This window comes from Canis lupus, chromosome 34 (genome assembly GCF_003254725.2).
Source record: "Canis lupus dingo isolate Sandy chromosome 34, ASM325472v2, whole genome shotgun sequence".
Classification (NCBI taxonomy): Eukaryota; Metazoa; Chordata; class Mammalia; order Carnivora; family Canidae; genus Canis; species Canis lupus.
In genome coordinates this window covers 11,656,064-11,674,510 of record NC_064276.1, presented here as the reverse complement: position 1 = coordinate 11,674,510, position 18,447 = coordinate 11,656,064, and the positions used below count along the sequence as shown (strand labels likewise).

The 18,447-nt window shown below is 51.3% G+C and overlaps 1 protein-coding gene across 5 annotated transcripts in view; it reads left to right on the top strand.

Moving 5' to 3' along the window:
* Window positions 1–6,895: 6,895 nt before the first annotated feature.
* The window catches only part of CEP72 (centrosomal protein 72), a 49,952-nt gene continuing 38,400 nt past the window's right edge, over window positions 6,896–18,447 (top strand). For 4 of the 5 annotated variants that reach the window (XR_007408295.1, XM_025451523.3, XM_025451525.3 and 1 more), the window contains exons 1-4: window positions 6,896–7,027; window positions 12,758–12,885; window positions 13,849–14,041; window positions 17,230–17,338. Coding sequence is in view for 4 of the 5 variants with exons in the window: in XM_025451523.3 (XP_025307308.1) it covers window positions 6,946–7,027; window positions 12,758–12,885; window positions 13,849–14,041; window positions 17,230–17,338 (512 nt within the window). In the remaining variant the exon portion in view is untranslated. Of the gene's footprint in view, window positions 7,028–8,150; window positions 8,289–12,757; window positions 12,886–13,848; window positions 14,042–17,229; window positions 17,339–18,447 lie in introns of those variants that run through there. The other variant, XM_025451524.3, reaches the window with a different exon arrangement.

Genomic DNA, 18,447 nt, shown 5'->3' with positions numbered 1-18,447 from the left:
CTCCTCCTGTGTGTCTCTGCCTCTCTCTCTCTCTCTCTATGGCTATCATAAAATAAATAAATAAATCTTTAAAAAAAAATGGAGGTCAGCAGAAGAGTGATTCCAGGTAAGAAGTCAGTGGGAGAAAGGATAAGGACACATTCTCATCTAGCACTTGGATTTCAGGAGGTGCCAATGTGGTCAGAGGGGGCCCGGTCAGTGAGGGAAAGGCTGCATGCACCACCCCACCTCCTCCCCAAGCTGGCCAGGCTGCGCCCCACCTGACCCCAGAGCCCCTGAGTCAAGACCTCACCTGGCTCTTCCCTGTGCTTGGACCCTGTCCTGCGGAGCCTCGGTGTGCACAGCTAAACCTGATGTGGACAGGTCTTTGCAAAAACACCACCTCTGGATCAGGTCTATCCTGGGTGTATTGAAAACCTCAATGTGCCCGGACCCCATGTTCTCGTCCTGTTCCCCTCTTTGTTTCCAGAGCATGTTTCACCTGTGGGCATACCAAAGCATTTCCTGGTGCCCATTTCCCACTCTGCCCACTGGAAACAAAGTCTACTGCATGCCTAGCACCTAGAACAGGACCTGGAATAAGTAGGTCCTCAATAAACATCATCGAGTTCCACAGGAGGAAGTCTTCCTGACTTCCATGGGTACAAGCAGCCATAGAACAGAGAGTGGTGTCAGGAAGCAAGGTGAGTCAGGGCTGGCTGGCTGGGGCAGGCTGGAGTTGCAGGAGGAGTGGCCAGGGCAGCTCCTCATTTCACCTTCTGGGCACTTTCCTTGTGTGTTTGCTTGGCAGGCCAAGAAGAGGGATGTGCTCACAGATTCAAAACCAATTTCCATACCCCCTAGAAATAGGTGAGAACTTCAGTGTGCATTTGTGGGACCAGTCCTACATCCCCCCACAGGCCAGGTGTCACAGACTTGCAGAGACTTCAAAGTTCCAGGGACGAAAGAGGCTCCAGAGCTGCAAAGGGGTGACTCAGCCTCATTGTTCTGTGTGTCTGAAAAATCAATTGGGTTCAAAGTAAAAATATTTATTTAATGAGCAAAAATGTGTGGCTAATTGTTTTTTAAAAGCACATCACTTCCCGCTCCGTGAGATTGAAAAGGGTCCTTTGAAGAAATATTTACAGGGATTGCGTCCTGAACCTGAGTATTAGAAGTTACAGGAGCACACAGCCCATAAGCCACAGGAGGTTGCACGGTCTTTGCCCTGGGGCTGCCCTTAGAGTCCAGAGGGGGCCCAACAAGACCCTGGAGGTCTCTCTGCAGGGGCACACAGGCGTGTTTAGGGGCTGGCAGTGGCCGAGTTTCACAGTTCTTCTGAGACTTGGTTCCCTCTCCTGTAAAATGGGTGTGGGAGACTGGGATCTTCTGTCCGTGGGATCCTCTTGGCTACTGACCAAGACAATGCATGCCACCGCCCACCAGGCCTGCATGGTGGACTCTGCCCCGGCAGGGCCTGCGTGTCTGCAGGACTGCTGTGGCCCTCGGAGATGTGGGAGGACGCGGGCACCCTGTGGACGTGTCCTAGCACTCGCCATACGACAGGCAACCTAGGCCAGGCCCCACCGCACAGCATCCTCAAAGATAAAGACAGCTGGCCATCTTGGGAACGTGGGTCAGACCCTCCGTGTCTGTGAACATCCGTTTTCTGCACGTGAGGGGACCAATTAAGGAGACTTCTGAGATCCTTTTTTGTTTCAACTTGCTACTGAATTTGGAACGTGTGCCTATGGGTTTCCTGTGGCTGCTGTAAGTCTGAGGTCGAGTCACTGGGGGTTGAGCTCTCTCTGGAGGCTCCGCGGGGGTCCTTCCAGCTGCCAGTGCTCCAGACACTGTGTGTGTGTGTGTGTGTGTGTGTGTGTGTAGGGGGGGCTCCCAGCCACCGGCCCTGCCACCTCTTCGTGCATGTGTGTCTGTGTGTCTCCTTTTCTGCCTGTCGTGGGATTGCCTTCACAGCCCTCTGGATAATCCAGGATAAATCCCTCTCAAGAGCTTTAAATTAATCTCATCATTTGCCATAGAAGGCATAGAGGTTCCAGGGATTTTACGTGGATTTTGTTGGAGTGGGGAGGGAGAGGGAGGCGGGAGGAGTACTTCTGGTTCTGTGAAAGTTTCCCCAAAATAGCCTTTTCTGGTGCAGACCATGAGGTCAACTGTGAGCTTTCTGAAGGCAAGACCCTGAATTCCTGCTGTATCTTCTGCACGTATCTGTCATGATGGGTGTGGCTGGGCCTTCCACTGTTTATCTTTACTTTCGTAATCACCTCGAGAGAGGCAGGCGTGCAGGTGTCCGGCTGCAGGAATTCTCACTCCCTGTGCAGTAGGGAAACCAGTCCACCGAGTTTCCAGTTTGTTTGTACCCAGCCCTCATCGGCTCCACCATCTGCACAAACCACCTGCACTTGGCCAGGCTGCACCCACACTGGACCTGTGCTCCACCCAAGGGCAGAGGCAGGGATTGCCCACCCCACCAGGCCCTTCCTCTGGTACTGGGCCTTGGGGTCTGGGAGGTCCTCTCACCCCTACTCCTCTGCTGGCAATGCCCACCTGCTCGTCCCCCCACCCCTCCCTAGGCAGAAAGGGAGCCCCTGTGCCCTGCCCACTGTGGCTCAGTCTCACATCACACATGGCCTGTGCACACACGGTGCTCCCTGACACCAGGTGGGAGTGCAGCAGGCAGCAGCAAGTCACCAGTGGCCAAGAGGCTAGAGCCCAGTTCAGGCACCTCTGCAATGCTGATTTTACCCTCACTGTCCCCAAGTTAAGTGCTGCTGACTGCAGGCATCACACCTGTGTTCAAGGGCATGGTGCATACTGCCTACATTGACTCTTTTTTCCAGAAAATCAAAACCTTGCTCCCAAATGCCACTCCTTGTGCTCACTTCTCAGCAGCCAGCAGTGTCGCCCCATAGAGATGCAGAGAGCTTCTGTATTCTCTGTGATGGAAACAGGCAAAATTGAAGAGGCGGGGAGCCACTGGTTCCTTCGAAACCCTGCTGATTATTTTTAGAGATGGGGAAATCGGGGTCCAGAGAGCAGCTTGCCCTGGCCACACAAGCTCACGGGCCTGCCCGAGGCACTGGCTGCTTCACAGGCTGGCTGTCCTGCCGCCATTGTCCCTGCCTCCAGCTGCACTGGTCAACCAGAAGAGCTGCGCCTCACCCGCGTTCCTGCTCTCCATGCTGCCCCGTACAGTGGATGTGAGCCACAAGCCACACAGGGGGCGGCATCTGACCTCTCTCCCAGCGTTCGCCAAGCTCTGCCAGGTGGTGGCTCTGAATCCAGCAAGGAACAGCGTCCTGCTGGGGGCAAGGTGAGGCCACGGTCTGCGGGGATCAGTGTTGGCTGGGGCGGGGGGGCACGCTCTCTGGAGTGGTTAGGGTGGATGACCCAGGCTCCTGAGCAGAGGACCAGGATGGGGAGTTCTGTGTGGCCACACTCTGCCTGGTCCAAAGGCCCTGTACTCACTAGAGCCTCAGAGGTGGGGAGCAGGCTGCAGACCCCAGATCTGACAGAGGTAGGCTTACTCTCTCAGCCCTGTAGCTCTTCTTGGCAGCTAAGCAGGTGAGTAGGTCGTGGGAGGGGAGGCAGGGGGGGAGGGTACAGGGGCAGTTCCCACTTGGAAGATGCTAGGTGCACGGTGGTTATGGGGTCCAGTGTGCCAGAGTAGACCTGTGTCCCAGATGGTGGGCAGGGCCCCTGATCTCCAGGTGAGGGTCATGGCTCAGAGGCCCGAGGGGCTCACAGGCCTTCCCTGTAGGGAGACTGTGCCAGTTGTCCGTGTCCCCACTTCCAGAAGGAATTGGAAGTCACCCTCTTCTTGAGAAATCTTGGTTTTCAGCTCTGATGGGTGCAGGGGTGGCTCAGGGACACCAGGCACCCACCCTATGGATGGAGGTTCCTGGGCTAGGGGACACTCCTGGGCTCTGTGGGTGGGGTGTGCAAGCAGGGGTGTCTGGCTGAACAGGGAGGGACAAATCATGCCCAGGCCCTGGGAGCTGCGCTGTCGCCGAGCTTTAGGACAGAGGTTCGGGCACTGGTGGTGAAGCTGACTTGCCCTGCCGCAGCCATCCTGCCTATTTCCTTGAGGCCTATCTTATCTGACACCTGAACCAAACGGAATGTTTACCATCTCTCACAGGCCCTGCCTATGCTCCTGAGGCTGGGCCCACTGGCCCCTTCTATATAGACACTGGCGTCTCGGCCCCAGGGCCTAGAGACACCCACTGTGCCGATAACCCATGAGGGGCTGTCTCCAGGCTGAGTACCACAGGGGCCAGGGCCCCACTCACCCAGGAGAGCTCCCCTGGAGCTGCAGGTTCTGCCAGTAGAGGCCTGGCACCACCCTTCCCAGAGTCACGTGCGGTGGGTGCTTGCTGAAAAAATCATGTGGAGTCCACACAGCTGGACTTGCTCCGGGGCTGGGGCTGTGGCTGCCACAGCGGGTCACACCAGCCTGCCTGCAGAACCCCCACCTTGTCCCCGTTGCTGACTCCCCTGCACTGCACAGATGAGAGACAGCACCACCCCATTGTCTGGGTTAGGGTTAGTCAGGTATGAGGTTAGGATTCTCACATGAGCCCCCAAACCACCCTTGACAGTGTTACCTTAAACCAGTGCAGACAGGGCCCAGGCCCCACCTCAACTCACACTGAGGAGATGGTGGCTGGCTGAGGGACATGCAGACAGTTGGCAGGTAGCAATGCTACTCCTGGGGTTGGAAGCTGCCCAGGGGCTAGGCTCCTGGGTTCACATGTAAGGATGCAGCAGCAGCTACCCTCCCTCAGAGGTTCCTCCAGGAGGAAGAGCTGGTGGGATGGGGAACAGGGTGCTGCCCTGCCCGCCTTCCCCCAATGTGGCCCTAAAGAGGCACCTGTAGCAGGATCAGACTGCAGCCCTACCCCACAGAGTCTCTGAATGAATGTATTTGTGGGGTGTTCACATCATCCCGGGTGGGAGGCGTGTTCCACCACCAGGCTGGGGAGGGCTGTGTGTGGGAGGATTTGTGACTGTGAGCATTACATGTGCACATGTGTGAGGACTTGGGAGAGACCACTGGGGGCTCATCTGTGTCCTATGAGAGCCCCTGCATGCAGGGGGCTTGGTGCAGAGGCACGGGTGCTGAGCTGTGCTCCAGGCTGACTTCAATTTCAGTCTATCTCCTGCCAGGGAAGAACGTGGTGCTGGCTTATATCACAGGATGAGGGGGTGCCTCACGGCAGCTGACAGGACTCCCTAGGAGCATACAGTGGGCACCCCTCAGCCACACTGGCTCCCAGGGCTGGGCCCAGCTCCCCTTTCTTGGGGAGAAGGAGAAACTGCCCCACTTCCCTTGTAAGCACACGGCAGGTCTCCACCCACCTGCACCCCTTCCCTGACAGGGACTGTTATCGTTTAGTAAATGTCCAAAGGTCTCAGGCCACTTGCACCCTAGAGGACCCCTCAAGCTGCTCAGACCCCCGGGCATAGGTCCATCCTCAGGTCACTCCACAGCTCTTCAGAAGGAACTTCAAGATCATACCCCACTAGATTTATCACCACAAACAAACAGAGAGGTGGAATGTCCAGAACAGAAGACGGGTTGTCTAAACCTGGGTTTAATTCATGACCTAATGTGATCACTAAAAATGACATTTAATAGATGATATTGAAGAATATTTAGTGACATAAAGAGTTCATACAGAGTAAAAATATATGTGTGTCCACATATGAGAATGGTCAGCATGGTCTCAATGTCATAAAACATACACAGACTTGGAAAACACACTAGAAAGATCCAGGTGAAAATGTTAACATGGTCATCTCAGTGTGGCCGAGTATTTAGCCTTTGTTTTCTGGCATTTTGCGTCTTTTCCTCAATGAATATATAGTACCTCAGGAAGCAGAGGACAGGATTGTTGAGGTTTGTTGGCACTTCCATTGTGATAGAAACACTGACTCTGTGTGGTGCTGTTCCACTATCTTCACTCTCCCCTAAGTGACTGCTGCTGCAGGAGGGAGGGGTCTGTGCCCTGACTCCCCTGGGGGGCGGGTGTTTCCGAGGCCAGTCTTTGTCCAGTTTCTAACTCTGTCCTGCCTGCACAGAGTTCCACTCAGCTGACCTGCTGTGGTGACCGCTTGCTGGGCCTGGGACATGCCCAGATCCCTGGGAAAGGAAACACAGGCTACCTGGAATGGAGTCTCTGTCAGTTACACGACAACCTCATGGCACCTTGGCCATGTCAACACAATCCCACAGCACCCCAGCCAGGTCAACACAATCTTACAGCACACTTGCCAGTTCAAAAGATGTTGCACCAGTGCAAGGGCTGTGGGAGGCCAGGTCCGAAACTCTGCGTGGCTCAGCAACCCCACCATGCTGTGCACCCCCATACTCCTCCCCAACACGCCCTGCTCAACAGCCCCCTATGCTACTACCCAGGCAGTGAGATGCCAGCTGACTTTGCCAACAGGCTGTTCATATCTTGGGTAGCAGATGGGTCCCTAGACACCAGGACAGGGGGTAGGGAGGGGGTGACCCCATGGACCTGGCTGGTTGGGGCACATTGGGACCTAGAACGGGGTCTTCCCTAAACCCTGATGATCTCAAGTGCTTCTCACGATGCTCCGTAAAGATCCTAGAGGGATGGTCAGCGGAGGAGCCACGGGCTGGGACCCCAGACGTCACTGCCCACGTGCGGGGCCCCCAGGTGGCGCAGGGACCCCACGGGCTGGCGGGCTTTCCCCGGGAGGGCCCCGCGCCCCCTGAGGGCAGGGCTCCCTGCGAGCCTGGTAGGCCCGCGGGCGACGGCTCGCCCCGCCCCCGCCCCCGCCCGGCCCCGCCCCCGCCCCCGCCCGGCCCCGCCCCCGCCCGGCCCCGCCCACTCCCGACCCGGCCCCGCCCCTCGCGGATCCCCCGCGGCCCCACTGCGCAGGCGCGGGCGCAGGTGCGTGCCGTTTGAAAGTATGGCGCCTGCGGGCCCGTGGCTGGTTCTGTGTGAGGAGAAGATCCGGGAGAAGAGCGGCCTGGCGCCTCACCACGACCTGGGTGCGCGGCGGGGGCGGCGGCCGGCTGAGGGAGCGAGCTTCCCCCCCCCCGGCGTCCGCCGACGGGGTCGGGCCAGAGGCGCGGCGTCCTGACGCGCTCTTCTTAACCGTCGAAGGAGCCGTGAGGGCCCTAGTGGTGGGGGAGGGCGCGGGGGGAGGGGCCCTGTGGTGGGGGAGGGCGCGGGGGGAGGGGCCCTGTGGTGGGGGAGGGCGCGGGGGGAGGGGCCCTGTGGTGGGGGAGGGAGGCCCTGTGGTGGGGGAGGGCGCGGGGGGAGGGAGGCCCTGTGGTGGGGGAGGGCGCGGGGGGAGGGGCCCTGTGGTGGGGAGGGCGCGGGGGGGAGGGGCCCTGTGGTGGGGGAGGGAGGCCCTGTGGTGGGGAGGGTGCGGGGGGGAGGGGCCCTGTGGTGGGGGAGGGAGGCCCTGTGGTGGGGGAGGGAGGCCCTGTGGTGGGGAGGGTGCGGGGGGGAGGGGCCCTGTGGTGGAGGAGGGAGGCCCTGTGGTGGGGAGGGTGCGGGCGGAGGGGCCCTGTGGTGGGGGAGGGAGGCCCTGTGGTGGGGAGAGCGCGGGGGGAGGGAGGCCCTGTGGTGGGGGAGGGCGCGGGGGGAGGGGCCCTGTGGTGGGGAGGGCGCGGGGGGAGGGGCCCTGTGGTGGGGGAGGGCGCGGGGGGAGGGACCCTGTGGTGGGGAGGGCGCGGGGGGAGGGGCCCTGTGGTGGGGGAGGGAGGCCCTGTGGTGGGGAGGGTGCGGGGGGAGGGGCCCTGTGGTGGGGGAGGGAGGCCCTGTGGTGGGGGAGGGAGGCCCTGTGGTGGGGAGGGCGCGGGGGGAGGGGCCCTGTGGTGGGGGAGGGAGGCCCTGTGGTGGGGAGGGTGCGGGGGGAGGGGCCCTGTGGTGGGGGAGGGAGGCCCTGTGGTGGGGAGGGCGCGGGGGGAGGGACCCTGTCGTGGGGGAGGGAGGCCCTGTTGTGGGGAGGGTGCGGGGGGAGGGGCCCTGTGGTGGAGGAGGGAGGCCCTGTGGTGGGGAGGGTGCGGGCGGAGGGGCCCTGTGGTGGGGGAGGGAGGCCCTGTGGTGGGGAGGGCGCGGGGGAGGGGCCCTGTGGTGGGGGAGGGAGGCCCTGTGGTGGGGAGGGCGCGGGGGTGGGGCAGGGGGAGAGGAGCCGACTCCTCTGAGACTCCTCTGAGCGGTTCGGGGCAGCCCTACTGGGTCCCTGGACCCAGAGGTCGTAACCTGAGCAGAAACGAAGAAGAGCACTGACGACCCTTATGGGTTTGTTTTATTTTTTATTTTTTTACCCCTAAATAAGGCGGTTTGGGTTGGCTTTTAGAACAGCCTTGAACCAGCAGCCTTCGTTCGTTCGTGGAAGAGCTGGCCCTGCGGTTCCTCTCCGCAGGAGCATCCTCTGTCACGGAGGATGCTGGTCGGCAGTTTTCTTTCTGTCCTGTTTTTCTCTGGTTTTGGCAGCAGGGTAAAGCTGAGTGCTTCCTCTTCGGTGTTCTAGGACAGGTCGGGTGGAATTGATGCTCATTCTTCCTTGATGGAGTTTTCCCGTGGAAACTCTGTGGCCTTGGAACGTTCTGTGTTTGAGGCTTTTAAATTACAAATTTAATTTATCTGTTATACAACTCTTCTTACCAGTTTCTTCTTGGGTGAGGGAATTATGGCTGGGATCTGTAAAATTGATTTTTCTCATAGAAGTTATTGAATTTATTCGTATAGAGTTGTTTGTCATGCTCCTGTGTTAGCCTGTTAAGGTCTTGGGTTCCGTCCTGAAACCCTAAACCCTTCTTCCATACTGCATGTTAGTCATTTCTGTCTTTTTTAGAGTTGGTAGGAGTTTGTGAACTGTGTGTATTAATCTTTTCATTGAGTCACTTTTCAGTGTGTTGAGGTTTTCTCCGTTGTATTCATAGATTCAAATTTCATTGATTCTGTTCTTTATTATTTTCTTCTTCTCACTTCACATTTATTTTTTATTCTTTTGTAGATTTTTTAAGGGGGGTAGGGGGAAGAGGAGGAGAGAGAGAGAGAGGCGGTGTGGGGGGCTTGTAGAGAGAGAATCGTAGCAGGCACCAGGACTAGCACAGAGCCTGAGTAGGGGCTCAATCCCACAACCCTGAGATCATGACCTGAGCCAAAGCCAAGAGTTGGGACGTTCAACCAACTGAGCCACCCAGGTGCCCCGCCCCTTCTTTTGTAGATTCTTGAGGTGAGAGTTTAGATTATTGATTTGAGGCCTTTTAATTTTCTAGTATAAATATTTAGTGCTGTAAATTTTTCTCTAAGCACAGCTCTAGCTGCATTCACAAATTTTGTTATATTTTCATTTTCAATATATATTTTTTAAAAAACTATTTATTCATGGGAGACACAGAGCAGCAGAGACACAGGCAGAGGGAAAAGCAGGCTCCCTGTGGGGAGCCGGATGTGGGACTCAGGCCCAGGACCTCAGGATCACTCCCCTAGCCAATGGCGGATGCTCAACTAGTGAGCCACCCAGGTGCCCCAGTTCAGTGTATTTTTAGACTTTTTAGACTTACTCTTTGACCTGTGGATTATCTGGGAGTGTTTTCTCATTGTGTGTTTGGAGATTTTCTTTTTTTCATTCTGTTACTGATTCTAGTGTGATTCCATTATGGTCACAGTACATATGCTGTATGATTTTAATTCTTTTAAATTTGTTGAGGTTTGTTTTTGCTCCAAGATCTGGTCTGAATTGGTGAAATGTTCCAAGTGCACTTGAATAGAATGTACTCTGTTGTTGGGTGGAGTATTATGTAAGTGTAAGTTACATCCTATTGGCTGATGATGATCATTTCTTTATCCTTGTTGATTTTCTGCCGAGCAATTGTGTTAATTACTGGGAGGGGAGTGTTGAAACCCCTAATCCTAATCATGGATTCATCTGTTTCTCTTTTCACCTCATATGTTTGAAGCTGTGCATTAGTATTTAGGATTTGGAGTGACCCTTGTAACTACGCAGTGTACCTGTTTGTCCTTGAGACATCTACTAGTGTAGCCATGCCAGCTTCCTTTGGATTCGTTTTACGGGGCACATCTTTCCCCATTATTTGTAATTTAATCTTTAAACTTAACCTACATCATTACATTTGAAATAAGGTTCTTGTAGATTAGTGTGTAGTTAGTTCATTTTTATTTACTCTGCCAACCTCTGTTTTTTAGAGCGTATTTAGACCGTTTACATTAAATGCAATTGTTAATATGTGAGGGCTGAAGCATGCCACTTTATTATTTTCTTCTTTTGTTTCCCTTTTCCTGCCTTTCTATGGTTTGAGGATTTTTTTTAGTGTTTCATTTGAGTTATCTATTATATTTTTGAGCATATCTCTTTGTATAGTGTTTTTAGCGGTTGCTTTATAAATTGCAGTGGATTTGTATAATTTAATACACTCTACTTGTATGGCCATTTTACCCCTTCATGCAAAATGTCAAAACCTTACACCCATTGTTTTCTTTGGTTTTCTTCTCCTTTATAATTTAGTTGTCTTAAATATTTTCTCTGTATTCCTTGAGAACCACATTAATCTTTTTTTTTTCTTTTATGGTCGTCCACAATTTTAAATTAGAAGGAAACATTTTTAGCTAGATGTTTACCTGTTTCATTATTTTTTTCATTTCTGATGCTCCAGGTTTTCTTCTGTTATCCTTCCTTTATGTTTGAAGTTTTCTGTAGCAATTGCCTTAGGGCAGGTGTACTGGTGACATATTGTCTTGTTTCTTCATCTGAAAATATCTTTGTTTCACCTCAGTACCTAAGACTCTTTCTTTCAGCACTTGACACTCCAGAAATGTGGTGCTCCTTCCTTCAGGCCACCTCCGTTCTGAAGGGTAATCCCCTCCCTGCCCTGGGAGTTGTTTTATCTCTGTGGGTCACACCGTTTCTCTCTGGTTGCTTTCGAGATTCTTTCACTGTTTTTAGTTTTTAGAAGTTTATTTCTGATGTATCTGGGGGTGGCTTTTTTTTTTTTTTTTTTTTTGTCTTTATTCTGTTTGGGGTTTTCTCAACTTCTTGAATATGTAGCTTTATGTCTTTTGCCAAATTTGATAAGCTTTCAGCCATTATTTCTTTAATTGCTAGAATTTTTTCTTAGTTGTAATGTCTTTTCTTTCTCTTCTTGGAACTCTAATTGGAACTGCATTGGAACTTTGACAGAAATGTTAGATCTTTTTCCATGGACACTTGAGGCTCTGCTCTTTATTTTTGTCTGTTTTCTCTCTGCTGGAAAAATAGTACAATTTTGATCAATATCTTTGCATTTACTTTGAATTTTTTTCTTCTGTCATCTCCATTCTGTTACGGAGCTGCTTCTGTAGGGTATTTTTTATTTAGTTATTGTATTTTACATTTCTAAAATTTCTTTTTGTTTCTTTATGTCTTCTGTTTTTTGACCAAGGTCCCGTTTTATCATTTGTTTTAGGAGTGTTGATAATTGTTCATTGAACTACTGCTTTAAAACTCTTGTTAAATAATTCTGACTTCTGTCATCTCCATGTTGGTGTCTGTTGATTGTTTTTTCTCATTCAAATTGAGATTTTTTTTTCCAGCTTTTGGTCATTTTTTTATTATGTCATGGACATTTTGGGTATTAGGAGGCTGTTCCTGATTTAAATCTCATTACACAGTATTGGCACTGAGTGGGCACTGCCTTGTTTCTGAGGTGGTGACAGGCTCCTGTTGCTCACATAGCCTCCATAGATGCTTGTGGGCCACCTCCTGGCAGCCCAGCTGGAGTTGTAGTCAGGGTCCCTTCGCATAGTCCCATCGCTGGCCACTGTGCGTGGCAGGTGTATGGAGCTAGTGTGGGGCTGGTGTCAGGAGCATGTGCTGCAAGCCCCCCATCCTGGTCCTTCTACCCTGGACCACAGGCTTACCCTTACATGTTAGAGTCCATTGATGGTTCTAGGTTGCTAGCTTCTTTGGCACTTGGATTGGGATGTATAGAAGACCAAACAGACAGCCCTGAGACCAATGCAGGGCCCTCACTGCGTGACATTTCTTGAGGTCCCTAGATGTGGACCCGTTCCACACACTTCAGAGTTGTCTGGTGCTTGGTTTATACATTGTTGTCCAGGGAGTTAGTCATAATATGTGAGTAGGAATAGGGTGAAATGGGTTTATTCTGTCTTTTCTGGAAATGGAGGCCCACAGACCAGTTTTAAATTAAATTGAGATGTGTTTTAAAACATTGGTGTGCCCAGACCCAAACTGTCTTTTTGATTACAGAAACTTAACTTTGTAGCAACATTGACTTCATGGTCATTTACTGAGTGTGCCATGCAGAGGCATGTGGTGCATAGAGCATGCACTGTGCCCTCGCCTGTGACTGGCATGAAGCAGTCGGGTTAGCTAACCAGTGGGTTTCAGATTGTGATCTCTAAGTGAAGGCTGCATGGGCAATGGAGTTGAACAGCCAGCTGTCAAAGTACGAGCCCACTTATATTGGTGGTGGGAGAGGGTTTGAGGGGAGAAGCAGAGGGGATGGGCAGCAGGGCAAGGGCTCAGAGACATTTTGAAGGTAAACAAGCTAAAACCTTAGCAATTCGTCTTTACCGGTATTCAAACTTTGAACGAGTTACATTATTTTCATGATTTTTTCAGATTCTGAGGTTGCTATAGCTCACTTTTATTACAGTAATTTATTTCCACTAAAAAGTAAGGTTAAAAAAAAATAAAAAATAAAAAGTAAGGTTAAAGTCTCATCATTTTCTGTTCTTAGCTGAACTTCGGTCATTATCTATTCCTGGAACTTACCAAGAAAAGATTACTCACCTAGGAAATTCCTTGATGCATTTAACGGGTCTAAAATCATTAGACCTCTCACGCAACTCCTTGGTGAGCCTAGAGGTAAGTTTTAGGTTTGTTTCCTAAAAGAATATTAATTGCTATCAGCAGTGGAAAGTACATTTATGGTAAAAAAAAAAAAAAAAATGCAGTCTGTTTTATACCTGTGCTTACGTGTAGGCCGTATGGTTAACCACAGTTATAGGCGTTGGGTTTTTCTCATGCATCTCATTACGTCTTTAAATGACTTTAACAACCAGAAGTCCTATCTCTGATGAAAATAGTTGTATCTTTAAAGGAACTGAAATAAGGCCTGAAGGACTAGTGTGTGTGTCAGTCATTACCATCCCTGTCTCAGCTGTGCTTTTCTTCATCCACATTCTGCACTTCACATCTGTTCATAGTCTGACTCTTGGTGGCCTCAGACCCTTGTGTGGCGGTGCCATGAGTGAGAGGCTTCCTGCAGTGTTGCTGATGTGGGTGCTTGGTCCTCGTAAGCAAGGAAGAAATCACCCAGGTGATGGCAAGTGGGAAAGTTGTGCAAACTTTCTGCTCATGACTTCCTGCCCCCTTCACAGAGTGTGCCCCTGACACGGGGTGGGGGCCCTGCTCAGAGTCACCTGTGAGTCTCAGCCCAGTTTCCCCCTGTGCTGGGTCATCTCTCAGTCTGTGCAGCTGGTTTCTCATCTGTATGGTGGGAACAGTAATAGCTCTTACTCTGTGGTGTGAGGTTGTGTGTCACACCTGGATTGTGTGCAGACTGAATGAAATAGTGAGAACTCAGTAGATACAGGCCATCCTCAGTGCCATTAGGACTGTTGTGAACGTGACATGTCATGCCGAATGGCCATTTCCAGTGTGAGACACGGAGCCTCCTACCTAGAACACTTCTGTCTTTGTGCTCTTCCTGGTAGTGGCATATGGCCATTGCAGGTGCATTTGTTAAGTTGGTGTTGATTCATATTGATGGTCCGTTTCAATGTTTGTAGAAGTGTGAACTGATGCTGCATTTTGTCCTGTTGACAGGGCATTCAGTACCTGACTGCGTTGGAAAGTCTCAATCTCTACTACAACAGTATCTCCTCATTAGCAGAAGTGCTTTGGCTCCACTCCTTGACGGAACTCACAGATGTGGACTTCCGGCTGAACCCCGTCGTAAAGAATGAATCTGATTACCGCCTTTTTGTTGTGTACATGCTCCCGAAGCTCCGGCAGCTAGGTAGGTGACATGGCTATGCTCACATCTTTGCTCACAGGAGCACTAATAGGTGTTCTCTATGCTAGAAGTTGATTTTCTACTCCTCTGGTTGAGTCCCTGTGTCCCAGGTTGAGTCTTGTTGGAATGGTGCCTGGCAGGAGGGCAGGGAGCTCTGGCCACACAGACCTGCTGAGGAAGGCCATGAGCACAGGTAGGGGCCAGGCTGCACGATCATTTCTGGCCCTCCACTTTCTAGCTGATTGGCTTGGATATATTCTCTGAACGTCTGGTGCCCTTTCCTTGCCTGGCTCCCTGGGCTTCATCTCAGGCTCACTAGGCAGTTGGATTCTACCTGGTTTCACATCCACCTGGAAGGTTAGATACAGGAAGAGAAGTGTATGTGCCATACCCTCTCCCAGAGGATAGGTATAGGAGAGTATGAGGTTCTTTTGGCAGGTGTAGACACCTACTGGCTTAGTAACCCATGTCCCTGAAGAAACAGATCTTTGTGTCAGGCTCACAGGCCAAGTTTCTGGAGTGCCCACCAGCCATGCCCAGTTGGGAGGGTCTGCTTGGGGAAAACCATAGTGGCACCTTCCCACCCACCTCCCCGGCTACCAAGAGTTGTTTTATCCATGAGCATGTGGCTGGTGGCCCTGCCAGTGCCTACCCTGTGTCACACGTCCAGTGCTAGAGCATGGAGGAGAGGGCCTGGAGCCTCATGCCCACAGTCCCATGTGAAGAGGGTGTAAGTGCTGAGTAGTGGCGGTGTGAGCATGTCTGCTGGAAGGGCAGTGTTCTGTGTTCTCAGTGATCAGTGTGTCCTCAGTCCTGAGGGCCAGTTCACTGCTTGGTGAGGTTGGGGGGCATTCAGGTTCACTGCTTGGTGAGGTTGGGGGGCATCTTCTGGGTGCTGACCTAATGAAACCAAAGTAAAACCCAAATCACAGCAGCACTTGTCAGGGAAGATACTCCACTGTTCTTGTGTGTGGTAGGTACTGAACTGTGGGCATACTGTGGCTCCTGTCCTGGCAGTGTCCATCCAGTGTCCTGGAGACTCCATGTTTTACATCTCTTGGCTGTGAGTAGATAGATTCTCTCATGAACACCTTGCTGCACGAGTCTGTGCTGGCTTCTCTCCCAGGGCCTCTCCCCCACTCTGCACTGGTGAACTGTAGGCTCTGGGGAGCCTGGCCACTCTGCTAGGCCACACCTGCCTGGGCCTGGGCATAGGGATGGGCTGTGGGTATCAGTGACCAACTTCCCTATTGGCACACTGGTTATTTTCAAGCCTACTTAGAATTTCAGTGTTTAGTTTTAATTTTTAGGCATTTAGGAGGAGTAAAGGCTGATGTTCTTAACTTCTTTGACTGTTTAAGTTATGAATAGTTGAATCTGGTTCTTTTTCAGAAGCATTATTAGTCCATATTATGGGAAAATCTTGCCATTTCCAATCCTAAATCATTATTTTACCTTTGTTTTAAAAGTTTTAGATTCAGAATCTTACAGTGTTTGTGTGGAGAAGGGACATAAGAAGGATACCTTTAGGTGTGCAAAAGGAACACAATTGAAGGTCAGAGTCCTGTGGGAGTCCCAGAACCCTTAGAAGGCTCACTCTACCCAACAGGGTACCCAGTGCTCCTTTTGGAAGCATATACACTAACAGGGTCCCCAGTAAGATCAGAGCCATCACGGGTTCCAGGTGAGAAGTTGAGAGCCCCTGGAGGAGTGTGGACAGAAGAACAGCGAGGGGAGCATATGGGGACTCAGTGCTGGGGGCTGTGGGGTCTGGGAGAGGAGAGTATTGCAAAGTCAGAAGGGGGTATAGATTTGGGGAGAAATGCGTTTGCATTGGTTTTAACTGTGTTGAGTCTGAGTGTATAGTGGGACAGTCCAGAGAAGTGTACTTAGAGTAGGGGATTTGGAACTCACTCAGAAGTGAAGCAAAGGCTAAGTGAGTAGAGCTGTGTGTTAGCCATCAGGCAAGTGTCCAAGCCATGAGAGATGGCATCTCTCAGGCAGTTGTGTCTTGAGGAGGGGAGCTCCTGGGGTGTCCCACGTGCAGCAGGGCATAGCCCCCAGAGGCACTTGTGTATGATTTGCACAACTCCTTTGTTTTCCACTTTGACAGTGGTTATTGATTTGTTATTCATTTGCTTTTTGTAATGGTATACTTTTTGGAGTGTGCCATAGATTAAATGCTCTTTGGGAAGCAGGTTTGGAATTTAACCATTGTAATATTAATTCTGTGGTGGGATGTGTTAATGGTCCAAAGCATTGACTTTCTTTTTTTTTTTTCTTTAAGATTTTATTTATTTGAGAGACAGAAAGCGAGCACAAGTAGGGCAGGGGGGCGGCATGGATCAGAGGCAGAGGGAAGAGCAGACTCTCCACTCAGCGAGGATCCCGTTGTGGGGCTTGATCCCAGGACCCCAGGATCATGACCTGAGGTGATGGCAGACACTTCACCGACTGAGCCGTCCAGGTGTCCCCAAAGCATTGACTTTTCATGTTGGGAACCATCTTAAACCTCAGATATTCTAAGGGAAGACCGAGGAGTAAGAACTAAGTAGAGTCCTTCTGGGGCACACATGTGGGAACAGTTGAAACGTTGGAACTGAGGATGTAAACCCTAGGCCCAAACATGTGGCCACGACATCCTCTCTTTAACATGTTCGGGACTCTTATCTACAGAGACAACTCACATGTGCTCAGTGTGGTTCAAGAACCTCATTGGGTACCCAGAATGTGTATTAAAAGAAGGTGAACGTGCTGCCAAGGAAGTGCCTGTTTGTGAATTGCATGTGGATTTCTTTTCCTATGGGCTGCAGGCTGCCTCCAAAGTGTAGTGTCTGAGGAGTAGCTTTATGTGAGTAGGCCAGCCCTCTCGGAATCAGTCCTCGGCATCTCTGGGAAACCAAGTGTAGCCACACAGCCCAGCATTCCTTCACTGGGTCGACCCAGTGCCTATGGGGATACTTCTGGCAGGGCCGGCCGGCCCCAGGGGATGGAAGGTCTGTGAGCAAGTGGTGGCAGTCCCAGCCAGGTGCAGTGTGCTGCAGGGTGTGCGATAGAAGCATCCTTATTCCCAAGGGGAAGGTCAGGTGCTTCAAGGGTTCTGGGAGGGACTCTTGTGGGGCTTGGGTCATTGGAGCCTGTCACCTGCTTCATGGTGGTGGCTGCTGATTTCTCTGGCATTTTATCCCTAGATGACCGTCCTGTGAGAGACAGTGAGCGGAAAGCATCCCGGCTACAGTTTGCATCAGAGGAGTCACTCAACTCGAAGCAGAGCTTCCCAGCCGTTTTCACAGCCGGAAGGTATGAACAGAAGTGGTTATTTGAACATTGAGAGGAGCTGTTCAGACTCTCCTGTTAGTAGACTGTTTACCTAAAAGATATAGACTTATGTGTGCTGATTGCCACTTCAAGGGGAGCTGTCCAAAAGAGGAAAGGGAACACTCAGATGCCAGTGGGGCTCAAGGAGATGGTGGGACAGTGTCTCTCGCCCTCTCTTGTCCGTGTTTTCCATAGTTCTTTTTTAATATTGAAAAGTTTATTAAAGTAATACATGTAAAATCAAATAGTGTGAGAGGCGTGTGATGAGAAATGACAGCCCCTTACCGCTGCCTCAGCCCCATCCTCAGAGACAATCATTGGTTGCTTCTGCAGTTGTTTCTGCTTGCAGGTTTTGTTTGAGTTACTCGCTCATCTCCAAACATGCAAACACATCACCTTTTATGGGTGTGAGCACCTTAAGCAGTCACTGACCCTGCCACAGGCCCTTCCTCTCTGACCCCAGCGGTACAGTCCATGGAATATGATCCTTTTTGTGTTCTCTGCTCAGTGTCTTGTGGCTGTGCTGGCTCTGCCAGATGTAGTTGAGCTGTGGGAGTGGGATCTTTTGTCTGCCTATGCAGCCCGTGCCCCCTCCCAGCTCCTGTCAGCTCCATTGTTAGGTTTAACTGTACACTGTGAAGGTTAATAGTATTTAAATGTGTTCTGAAATCATAAAGTGTCTTTGTGGTTTGCAGGTTGATTTTTAAGGCAGTATTTATATTGCTTGTAATGTGCTACGATTATATGCGCTTATACACCATTTTGTTTGTCTGGAGCTTTTAATGGTTTTCTTCTTGCATTAAGTGCTTTAGCTCATCCTTAAATTCCTCTGATGGTGTGGTTGACCAATTCTTTTTTGAAAAGGACTGGAGAGTGAATGATTTTGGTTTTGTGGACCACATGATCTCGTTCTCAACATTTGAATTCTACCTTTGTAGCATGAAAGCAGCCATAGGTAATACTTGAACAAATGACTGTGTTCCAATTAAACTTTATTACAGAAATAGGTAGTGGGCAGGATTGGACCTGTGGCTATACATTGCCAGTTTCTGTTCCAATGTCTCAGGATCAATTTTAAATCCTTGGGGTCT